This window comes from Catharus ustulatus, chromosome 31, assembly GCF_009819885.2.
Source record: "Catharus ustulatus isolate bCatUst1 chromosome 31, bCatUst1.pri.v2, whole genome shotgun sequence".
Classification (NCBI taxonomy): Eukaryota; Metazoa; Chordata; class Aves; order Passeriformes; family Turdidae; genus Catharus; species Catharus ustulatus.
Window position 1 is genome coordinate 261,458 of NC_046251.1, and position 12,700 is coordinate 274,157.

The 12,700-nt window shown below is 44.9% G+C and overlaps 1 protein-coding gene across 1 annotated transcript; it reads left to right on the plus strand.

The window, feature by feature from the left end:
- Positions 1–926: 926 nt before the first annotated feature.
- HOXC13 (homeobox C13) lies at positions 927–9,029 on the plus strand. Its single transcript, XM_033083297.1, has 2 exons — positions 927–1,581; positions 8,773–9,029. Exons 1-2 carry the CDS (start codon positions 927–929, stop codon positions 9,027–9,029), a joined length of 912 nt encoding a protein of 303 aa, XP_032939188.1.
- The last annotated feature ends 3,671 nt before the right edge of the window (positions 9,030–12,700 follow it).

Here is a 12,700-nt window from a genome sequence, read left to right on the forward strand (position 1 = left end):
ATTCAATTATTTAGGGAAAACTCCAATTCTTCGTGAATCCGGCAGGAAATTCGGGGTGTGGGGAAGAACTTTTCCTTATTTTTAAAAATAGATTTTTGGGAAGGGGAGGGAGTGCCTGGAGACGAAAAATAAACCTAAAAAAACCCTGGAAAATTAGAAAATACATATTTTTTAGTTGAGAGTAGTTGAAATGTTTAAAAACAACTTCGAAAACTAAAAAAGAATTCTTAAAAAAGGTGAAAAATCCGAAGAACATTGAGAATTTATTTTTAAACGTGAAAAAAAAATCAAGAATAATTAAAACTAATTAAAAAAATTTTAAAATATTAAAAATCATTAATAATAATAAAAAACAACCAAAAATTAATTAAAAATAATAACAAATCATGAAAAATCATAATAAATTAATAAAAAATAATTAAAAATAATAAATAAAAATTAGAAATCGGCGGGTGAGGAGGGGGGAATTTTTACCCCTCCCCCCTCTGGGAGGGTCCCGGTGGAAATTCGAAATTTGGGGAGGGGGACACGGGGGGGGACACGGGGGGAGGGGTGGGCGTGGCCACGGCGAGCGCGCGCAGCCAATCAGAGCGCGGGACGCGCTGGGGGGCGGGGCCTGGAGGGGCGGGGCCAGCGCGGCGGGGAGCGCGGCGCATGCGCAGAGAGCGGGAGCGCAGCCAGGGGAGGGGGGGTCCCGGGGCTGCCCCCGCTGCGCTTCCTCCTCCTCCTCCTCCTCCTCCTCCTCCTCCTCCTCCTCCTGCTCGGCCCCGGCGCCCGCAGCGCAGCGGGAGCAGCGGGAGGAGCGCGAGGAGCGGCGGCCCCGGCGGCTGCGGGAGGAGGAGGAGGAGAGGAGGAGAGGAGGAGGAGGAGGAGGAGGCGGCCCGGCGAGGAAGGCGGCGGGAGGCGGCGGCAGCGCGGGCCATGACATGACGGCTCCGCTCGGGCTCCCCCCGCGCTGGCCGGAGCCGCTCGGCTGCCGCTGCGAGGACGCCCCGCGGGAGAAGCCGCGCATGGAGAGCTTGGGCCACTGCCGGGAGACTTTGGGCCACTGCCGGGAGAGCCTGGGCCACTGCCGGGAGAGCCTGGGCCACTGTCGCGACATGCTGCCGCACGCCGGGCCGGCCGCGCCCCCGGCCGAGGGAGCGGCGTTCGCGGAGCTGGCGAGCGCGGAGCCGGCGCGGCAATGCCCGTCGGGGCCGCCGGCGCTGGGCTACGGCTACCCCGCCTTCGGCGCGGGCTACTACGGCTGCCGCCTGAACCTGCAGCAGAAGCCCTGCGGCTACCACCCTCCCGACAAGTTCGCCGAGGCGGGCGGCTCGCTGGCGGGCGAGGAGCTGCCGGCGCGGGCCAAGGAGTTCGCCGCCTTCTACCCGGGCTTCCCGGGCTCGTACCAGGCCGTGCCGGGCTACTTGGACGTGTCGGTGGTGCCGGCGCTGGGCGCGCACCCGGAGCCGCGGCACGAGGCTTTGCTTCCCATGGAAGGCTACCAGCCCTGGGCGCTGGCCAACGGCTGGGACGGGCAAGTGTACTGCTCCAAGGAGCAGCCGCAGCCCGCGCACCTCTGGAAGTCGCCCTTCCCAGGTAGGAACTCGCCCTTCCCAGGTAGGAACTCGCCCTTCCCTCGTAGGAACTCGCCCTTCCCGGGTAGGAGCTCGCCCGGGGCCGGGCTGGGCTGTGCCCGAGCGGGGCGAGCTCCGGGCCCTCGGTGGCTCAGCCCGGGCTGAGCGCGGCTGCGGCCGGGGGGGTTTGAGCCGGGAATTCCGGATGTTCGGTTTATCCCGGGAATTCCGGGTGCTCGGTTTATCCCGGGAATTCCGGGTGTTCGGTTTATCCCGGGAATTCCGGGTGCTCGGTTTATCCCGGGAATTCCGGGTGTTCCAGGTGTTCCATCCATCACCTGTATCCCGGGAATTCCGGGTACTCGGTTTATCCCGGGTGTTCCGAGTGTTCCATCCATCACGTTTATCCCGGGAATTCCGGGTGTTCGGTTTATCCCGGGAATTCCGGGAGTTCCGAGTGTTCCATCCATCACGTTTATCCCGGGAATTCCGGGTGTTCCGGGTGTTCCATCCATCACGTTTATCCCGGGAATTCCGGGTGCTCGGTTTATCCCGGGAATTCCGGGTGTTCCAGGTGTTCCATCCATCACGTTTATCCCGGGAATTCCGGGTGTCCCGGGTGTTCTGTTTATCCCGGGAATTCCGGGTGTTCTGTTTATCCCGGGTGTTCCGGGTGTCCCGTCCATCCCATCCATCTCATCTAATTATTGCTGTAATTGCTTATGAATGTTTATGTTCCATACATCCCACATATTCCCGATCCATTCCATAGGATCCATCTATCCCATACATCCCATTTATTCCATTTATCCCACATATTCCATCTATCCCGTGTATCCCATCTATCCCCCATATCCCATTTATTCCGTTTATCCCCCGTATCTCATTTATCCCACACATTCCGTGTATCCCATCTATCCCGTGAATCCCGTACATTGGATTTATTCCATCTATTCCCATCTATTCCCATGTATCCCATATATTCTATACATCCCATCCATCCCGTACACCCGGATCTCCCCCACACATCCCATATATTCCCGATCTATTCCACAGAATCCATCGAGTCCGTCTATTCCCGATCTTTCCCACATATCCCATCAATCCCATCAACCCCACACATTCCATCCATCCCTGATATCCCACATATCCCACACATCCCACATATTCCCTGTATCCCACCTATCCCACACACTCCATAAACCCGGATCTATTCGGGATCTCTCCCATCCATCCCGTGCATCCCATCTATCCCATAATATCCAGACACATTTATCCCATTTATCCCATTTATCCCATTTATCCCATCTATCTCATCTATCCCATCCCGGTGTATTCCATATATATTCCATATATATTCCATATATATCCCACATATATCCCACATATCCGGCTACATTTATTCCATCTATCCCGTACATCCGGATGTATTTATTCCATGTATCCGGATATAATTATTCCATACATTCCATATATCCGGGTGTATTTTTTCCACGTATCCAGCCACATTTATTCCCTATATCCGTGTGCATTTATCCCGTCCGGGTATCCCATACACCCGGATAAATTTATTCCATGTATCCCATACATCCGGATAAATTTATTCCATGTATCCCATACATCCGCGTGTATTTTTTCCATCTATCCCATATATCCGGGCGAGTTTATTCCATAAATCCGTGTGCATTTACCCATTCATCTCTCCCTTATATCCGCCTGTATTTATTCCATATATCCGGATACATTTATTCCATATATCCCATATATCCGCCCGTATTTATTCCATATATCCGGATACATTTATTCCATATATCCCATATATCCGCCTGTATTTATTCCATATATCCGGATATATTTTTTCCATCTCTCCCACATATCCGGGTACCTTTACTCCATAAATCCCGCATATCCGGGTATCTTTATCCCATGTATTCCATTTGTTCCATGTACTCCATGTATTCCATTTATCCCGTGTGTTCCATTTATTCCATGTATTCCATTTATTCCATGTACTCCATCTAGCCCGTGTATTCCATTTATCCCATGTGGTCGCATTCATTCCATATATCCAATTTATTCAATTTATCCCATTTATTCTATTTATTCAATGTATTCCATTTATTCCATTTATTCCCTGTGTCCCATTTATTCCATACATTCAGTTTATCCCGTGTATTCCATTTATCCCATGTGGTCGCATTCATTCCATATATCCAATTTATTCAATTTATCCCATTTATTCTATTTATTCAATGTATTCCATTTATTCCATTTATTCCCTGTGTCCCATTTATTCCATACATTCAGTTTATCCCGTGTATTCCATTTATCCCATGTATTCCATTTATCCCGTGTACTCCATTTTTTCCATGTGTTCCATTTATTCCCTACATTCAATTTATTCCACATATACAATTTATTCCATATATACAATTTATTCCATATATACAATTTATTCCACATATCCAATTTATTCCACATACTTCATCAATCCCGTGCACTCCATCTCTTCAATTTATTCCATTTATTCCATCTATTTAATTTATTCCATGTATCCCATTTATCCCGTGCACTCCATTTATTCAATTTATCCAATTTATTCCGTGTATCCCATTTATCCCGTGTGTTCCATGTATTCCATGTACTCCATTTATTCCATTTATTCCGCATACCGAGTTTTTTCCGTGCTTTCCATGTGTCCCGCGCGGGGCCGCGTGAGCTCGGGGCTGGGTAATTAAAGAGGGAAGCGCGGCTCAGGAATGCTCGGGAGCGCGAAATGTGCACGGGCACGCTCGGGGTGAGGCAACCGCGGCCCCAAACCCGGCTAATTCCTTAATTCCTTAATTCTGGCTTTGCTTTCCTCTGAGCCATCCCGGATCCCAAAAACCGGCCCCAAACCGGCCCCAAATCCCGGCCCCAAACCGGCCCCAAATCCCGGCCCCAAACCCGGCTAATTCCTTAATTCCTTAATTCTGGCTTTGCTTTCCTCTGAGCCATCCCGGATCCCAAACCCGACCCCAAAACCGGCGTTAATTCCTTAATTCTGGTTTTGCTTTGCTCTGAGCAATCCCAGATCCCAAATCCCGCGTCGATTCCTTAATTCCGGCCTTCATTTCTCCCGAGCCAATCCCGGATCCCAAACCCCGCGATCATTCCCAAATTCCGCCCTTTCTTTCCTCGGAGCAATCCCAAATCCCGGCCCCAATCCGTCTCCAAAACCCGCCGTGATTCCCAAATTCTGCCCTTCCTCCTGACCCAAATCCCAAATCCCCATCCCGGCGTCCATTCCCAAATTCTTTCCTTCCTCCTGACCCGATCCCGGCCCCAAATCCCGGCGTTCATTCCCAAATTCTGCCCTTTCCCTCGAGCCAAACCCAAATCCCAAATCGGGGTTCTTTCCTTAATTCTTCCTCTTCTCCTGGAGCGATCCCAAATCCCAACCCCGAGTTTATTCCCAAATTCTTTCTTTTCTCCTGACCCAAATCCCAAATCCCAACCCCGAGTTCATTCCCAAATTCTTTCCTTTCTCCTGGAGCAATCCCAAATCCCGCATTTATTCCCAAATTCTTTCTTTTCTCCCGACCCAAATCCCAAATCCCAACCCCGCGTTCATTCCCAAATTCTTTCCTTTCTCCTGCCCCGATCCCAAATCCCAAACCCCAATCCCGAGTTCATTCCCAAATTTTTTCCTTTCTCCTGGCTCAAATCCCAAATCCCAACCCCGCGTTCATTCCCAAATTCTCTCCTTCCCCCCGACCCGATCCCGGCCCGATCCATCCCCAAACCTCGGGGTTTTTCCCCAAATTTTCCCTTTTTTTCCTCTCCCTCTCCTCGCTCCCGCCTCGCGAGTCCTCAGCGCTCCCTCCCCGCCCGCCGCTCCAAAAAAAAAAAGTGAGAAAAAATGAAAATAATGCTGAAAATGGGACTCGGTGGGCGCTCAGTCAGCTCCCAATTAGCGCAATTAGCGGCAGAGGTGACAAGTGACACGAGCCGGGAACGAGGGGAGGGAGGAAAAGGAAAAGGCCCCAAAATTCCCCCTCGGGAGCAGCTCGGAAACCGCAGAATCCCGCGGGCGGCTCCTCCCAAAACCCCAAATAAATTTATTTAAATGTTTATTTGCGTGGAGCGCGCTGGGGAGAAGCGAGGGGCCGCGTTATTCGGAATAAATCCATTTATTCTGAATGAATCCCTTTATTCTGGATAAATCCCTTTATTCGGAATAAATCCCTTTATTCTGGATAAATCCCTTTCTCCCCCCTTTTTTTTTGGGATAAATTTCGCCTTTTCCGGCATTTTTGGCACCGCGGGAAGGGGAATTCGGCGGCGCGGTCGCGGCTGCGCGCGGCGTTTTTGGGGTTTTTGGGATTTTTTGGGATTTTTTTGGAGGGGGTGGCGCTGGATTTGGGATTTTGTGACCCCCAAAAGGAGCTGGAGCCCCCCAAAACCCTCCCCAATTAACCCCTGGGCATTAATTAACGCGAGCAGATTTCTCCTCCGTTTCCCACCCCGAATTTGGGGCTCGGCTCCCCCCGGACCCCTCGAGGTTCCCAAAATTTGGGGGTGTCCCCAAATCCCCCCCGAGCCGGAGCATCCCCTCCCCAGCGCCACAAACCCCCCGGAAAACTCCGATTATTTTTATTTTTGGGGTTTGGGGGCTCCTCATCCCCGATTTTCCTCTGTGGGAGCAGAAAGGGGGGAGGAGGAAAAAGGGGAAAATCCCAAAATCGGCCCCAAAATTCGGGGCTGGAGGCCGAGGAGATCTGGGAGCGATCGGGGCGAGATTCCCTTCGGTACCGGGAATGAGATCGGGAATGTGATCATTGGTGTTACCGAGAATGAGATCGGGAATATTTATAATAATTAAAATTATCGGGAATGAAATCGGGAATATTTATAATAATTAAAATTATCGGGAATGAGATCGGGAATATTTATAATAATTAAAATTATCGGGAATGTTATCAGGAATATTTATAATAATTAAAATTATCGGGAATGAGATCGGGAATATTTATTGTCATTAAAATTATCGGGAATGAGATCGGGAATATTTATCGTCATTAAAATTATCGGGAATGAGATCGGGAATATTTATAATAATTAAAATTATCGGGAATGAGATCGGGAATATTTATCGTCATTAAAATTATCGGGAATGAGATCGGGAATATTTATCGTCATTAAAATTATCGGGAATGAGATCGGGAATATTTATTGTCATTAAAATTATCGGGAATGAGATCGGGAATATTTATCGTCATTAAAATTATCGGGAATGTTATCAGGAATATTTATTATCATCAATGTTATCGGGAATGTTATCAGTGACATAATTAATATTATCAGGAATGTTATCGGGAATGTGATCAGGAATATTATCATTAACGTTACCATCAATATTATCGGGAATGTTATCAGGAATGTTGCCATAATATCGTCAGGAATGTTACTTATCTTATCAGAAATGTTATTGATATTATCAGGAATGTTATCTTTGATATTATCAGGAATATTATAATTATTATTATCAGGAATGTTATCATTGATATTATCAGGAATATTATAATTATTATTATCAGGAATGTTATCTGCCATTATCCCCATCCTTGCCCCATTTTTTCCCAATTTTTTCCCCATTTTCCTTCGTTTCCCCCCCAATTCCGCCCTATTTTCCCTTCCCTCCCTTTTTCTCATTTATCCCTTTTTCCCTTTCCCTCCCGCACCTTTTCCCCCTCTCGTTTCCATTTTTTCCCCCCATTTTCCCTTTTTCCCTTTCCCCAATTTCCCCATTTCCCCTCACCCGCATCAATCACAATTCCCAATTTCCATTTATTTCATTTCCCCCACCCCGATTTTCACCCATCCCGCCCCAACTCCCTTCCTTTTTTCTGTTTTTCCATTTTTTTCCCAATCCCGCTTTTTCTAACCCGAATTTCCCCTTTTCCCCTTTTCCCATTTCCCCTTTTCCTCATCAACCACAATTCCCAATTTCCCTTTATTTAATTTCACCTCATCCCGATTTTTACCCATTCGCGCTCCAATTCCCGCATTTTTACCCCTTTATCCCCATTTTACCCCTTTATCCCCATTTTCCCCCCTTTATCCCCGTTTTCCGCCACTTTTAACCCCTTTATCCCGGTTTTACCTCCTTTATCCCCAATTTAATCCCTTCATCCCAAATTTTAACCCCTTTATCACCGTTTTCCCCACACTTTAACCCCTTTATCTCGTTTTTTTCCCATTTTAACCTCTCTATCCCCATTTTTAACCCCTTTATCCTGCTTTTTTTCCACCTTTAACCCCTCTATCCCGATTTTTCCCATTTTTAACCTCTCCATCCCCATTTTAGGCCTTTTATCCCTTTTTTTCCCCACATTTAATCCCTCTATCCCGTTTTTTCCCCACTTTTAACTGCTCTATCCCCATTTTTAACCCCTTTATCCCGTTTTTTTCTCATTTTTAACACCTTTATCCTCATTTTTAATCCCTCTATCCCCATTTTTAACCCCTTTATCCCGGATTTTCTCATTTTTAACACCTTTATCCCCATTTTTAACCCCTCTATCCCCATTTTTAAACGCTTTACCCCGATTTTTCCCATTTTAAACCCCTCTATCCCCATTTTAACCCCTTTACCCTGATTTTTCCCATTTTTTAACCCCTTTTAATCCCGTTTTTCCAATTTTTAATCCCTTCATCCCAATTTTAACCCCTTTTAATCCCATTTTTAACCCCTCTATCCCCATTTTTAACCCCTTTATCCCATTTTCCCCACCTTTAACCCCTTTTAATCTCATTTTTCCCCATTTTTAACCCCTTTATCCCGTTTTTCCCCACCTTTAACCCCTTTTAATCCCATTTTTTCCCATTTTAAACCCCTCTATCCCCATTTTAACCACTTTTAATCCCGTTTTCCCCACCTTTAACGCTTTTTAATCCCATTTTTTTCCCATTTTAACCCCTTTACCCTGATTTTCCCCACCTTTAACCCCTTTTAATCCCATTTTTTCCCATTTTAACCCCTTTACCCTGATTTTTCCCTCCTTTAACCCCTTTTAATCCCATTTTTTTCCCATTTTTAACCCCGTTATCCCGTTTTTCCCCACCTTTAACCCCTTTCTATCCCATTTTCCCCATTTTTAACCCCTTCATCCCCACTCCCCTGCCCATTTTCCCCGATCCCGCCCTTTCTAACCCCAGAATCTCCTTGCAGACGTGGTCCCGCTGCAGCCCGAGGGCAGCAGCTTCCGCCGGGGCCGCAAGAAGCGCGTCCCGTACTCCAAGGTGCAGCTGAAGGAGCTGGAGAAGGAGTACGCGGCGAGTAAATTCATCACCAAAGAGAAGCGGCGCCGCATCTCGGCCAGCACCAACCTGTCCGAGCGCCAGGTCACCATCTGGTTCCAGAACCGCCGCGTCAAGGAGAAGAAGGGGGTGAGCAAAGCCAAGCCCGGGCACCTGCACAACACCTGAGGGGACTCGGCGGCGACAAATCCCGGGAAAAACCCAAAAATCGGGGAGCCGCAAGCGCGAAATTTCAATTTTTTGGTGTTTTTTTAATTTTTGTTTTTTTTAATCCGGTGGGATGCTGCTGGTTCCGGGGTGTTTAAAGGTTTGGAAATGGGCGGAATGGACCTGAAAATGCGAGGATGGGAGCGCGGAAATATCGGAAATATCAGCGCGTGATGATGGTTCCGGGGTTATTTAAAATTGTTGTCTTTAAAATAATCAGAATGGACCAAAAAAATCGGAGCCCAAAACCTTGGAAATTTCAGCGCGTGTGGGTGATGCTGGTTCCGGGATATTTAAAATAGTTCTGTTTAAAAAAAATAATCAGAATGGACCAAAAAATGCAAGAATCGGAGCCCAAAAACTTGGAAATTTCAGCGCGTGAGGTGATGCTGGTTCCGGGATATTTAAAATAGTTCTGTTAAAAAAATAATAATAATCAGAATGGACCAAAAAATGCAAGAATCGGAGCCCAAAACTTTGGAAATCCCAGCGCGGCTCGTGAGGGTGATGCTGGTTCCGGGATGTTTAAAAGAATTGTCTTTAAAATAATCAAAATGGGAAAAAAAAATGAGAATCGGAGCCCAAAATCTTGGAAATTTCAGCGCGTGAGGTGATGACGGTTCCGGGGTATTTAAAATAGTTCTGTTTAAAAATAATAATAATCAGAATGGACCAAAAAATGCAAGAATCGGAGCCCAAAATCTCGGACATTTCAGCGCGGGAGGGCGATGCCGGTTCCGGGTGTTTCGAGGAATTGTGCTTAAAAAAAAAAATCAAAATGGACCAAAAAAAAAAGAGAATCGGAGCCCAAAATCTCGGAAATCCCGCGCGGTTCGTGAGGGGATGCTGCTGGTGCCGGGTATTTAAAAGAATTTTATTTGAAATAGTCAAAATGGACAAAAAGGGGGAAAAAAAAGAAGAGATTCCGACCCCAAAATCTTGGAAATTTCAGCGCGTGAGGGCGACGCTGCTGATTCAGAGATGTTTAAAAGAATTGTCTTTAAAATAATGAAAAAAAAAAATTGAGAATCGGAGCCCAAAATGTTGAAAATCCCAGCGCGGTTTGTGAGGTGCAGCTGCTGGTTCGGGGTTATTTAAAAGAATTGTGTCTAAAATAATTAAAATAGACAAAAAAAAAAAAAAGAGAATCGGAGCCAAAATCTTGGAAATCCCAGCGCGTGGGGGTGATGCTGGTTCCGGGTATTTTAATAGAATTATCCTTAAAAAAAATCAAAACGTGTCCTAAAAATATCAAAACAAACAAAACAAGAGAATCCGACCCCAAAACCTCGGGAATCCCAGCGCGGTTTGTGAGGGTGATGCTGATTCTGGGGTTATTTAAAATAATTATATTTAAAAATCAAAGTGAGGAAAAAAAAGCAAAATCTGACCCCAAAACCTCGGAAATCCCAGCGCGGCTCCGAGATTTTCCACCGGGAAAACGCGGTGGGAAAAAAAAAATAAAATCCCGGGAATTCGGATTTGTGGAGATTTGTCGGAGGGAAAAAACCCAAAATTAAAATCTCGGGAATTCGGGTTTGTGGGGATTTGTCGGAGGGAAAAAAAATAAAATTTAAATCCCGGGAATTCAGGTTCGTGGGGATTTGTCGGAGGGGAATTCGGGATGAGGAGCGGGAGCGCAGCCAGAGCTGGAAATTCCCGATTTTCCCGATTTCCCAGATTTTCCCAATTTTCCCAAATTTCTGGTCTCGGTGGTTCCGCGTCCCGATGTGGAAAAAACACAAAAACCCCCAAAATAACCCAAAAACCCCAAAACCCAAAAAAACCCCCAAAATCCCAAAATACCCCAAAATAATCTAAAACCCCCCAAACCTATCCCATGCTCAGCCGGCTCCGCGTTTTCCCGGAATTTTTCAGGCTGGAAAATGAAAATTCCCGCGGGATCGGGGCCGGAATTCTCGGGGCAATTCCGGCGGATTTTGGGGAATTTCCTCGCGCGGGTTTTGGGCTCGGGAAAAGCGAAATTTCCCGCCGGGATTTGGGTTTTGATTTTTTATTTTATTTTTTATTTTATTTTTTATTTGATTTTTTTTTCGGGGTTCTCTTCGTGGTCCGCAGTGTTTTCCTTGGAGGTGTAAAAGCGATTTTAATTAATTTTTTTATTATTATTATTATTATTATTAATGAATTCGGGGTTTAATTTTATTGGGGTGTCCTGTCCGTGTCCGAGCTCGTGGTGTTCGCCTTGTACATTCCTCAGAAATAAAAAATCGCTTTTTGCCCCTCGTTGTTGCGCCTGGAGGACAAAAAAACCCAAAACAAAAAAACAAAATAAAGAAATTTCTGTTTGTGTAGATTTTTCAACCCCCGGGGGAAAAAAATGGGGAAAAAAGCAGCAAAATTGGGAAAAAAAAAAAAAGGGAAATTGAGGGATGGGAAGGGGAGAAAAGAAACGCGGGGGGGGTTGAACGGAGAGCTTAAAATCGGATTTTTTATTTGTTTTTTATTTGTTTTTAAAGATATTTTATTTATTTTCTTTTTATTTATTTCATATTTATTTATTATATGTTAATTTATTTAATGTGCCTTTGTTTTATGTAGTTTATTTAAGTTTATTTATTTAATTTATTTGATTTTAATTTAATTTCATTCATTTGACTTTATTTAATTTCATTTATTTAGCTTTATTTATTTAATTTTATTTTGTCTGTTTTCATTTTGCCTATTTTTATTTCGCCCGTTTTTATTGAGTTTTTTTTTTTAATCGAATCTCTTTCTGCTTTGCTCTTTTCATTGAATTTAATTTAATTATCGGATTTTAATGCAATTTATTCGTGTTCGGCCGCATTTCCATTTCCTATTCTTCTTTTTGCCGTGGTTTGAGTGTTTTTATTTCGCGTTTCCGTGATTTTATTTAATATATTTTTATTTCATTTCATTTCATTCTTACCCAGTTTAAATTTTATTTATTTTATTTTTCCTCTCCCTCTCTTTATTTTTCCCTCCTTAAACCCGCCCGAGGGGAGGGAAAAAGGGACCGAAAATGGTTTTAAAAATTCAGATTTTCGGGGGTTTGTGTGCGCCAAAAACCGAGGGGAAATGGGATGGAAAAATGGGGGAAAAAAGCGAATTTCAGAGGCTGCAAAACCGCTGGGAAAGTTTCAATTTAATGAATGTTTAATATCTATTTAATCCAGGTTTAATCTAGATTTTATTTAGAGTTAATATTTATTTAATAATTATTATTGTTTTGTTGTTGTTTCTACCCGGCGCGTGGATCCAAACCCGAATTTTCGCTTTTTTTTAGGATCTCGGGCGGATATTTCAATTTTTTTTTTTCGGGATTTTGCGACTCTCAATTCGGTTTTTGGTTTTTATTTTTGGGGATTTCCCGCCCGAAATGTGAATTCCCATCGGGATTTGGTTGAAATTTTCGGGATAAATGGAGACGTTTGTGGGAAAAGGAAATGAATTCATTGATTCTATCAACGGAGGAGGAAAATACTGAAATTTATCGAGGTTTTTGTCGCGACATGGAGCAGAAATCCCCGATATTCCCACTCAAAAAAAGGGTGAAAATCCCATTTAAAAAAGGATGAGGATCCCATATTTTAAAAAATTAAAATCCCATGAAAAAAAAGGAGGAAAATCCCAGGAAAAAGCGAGATAAA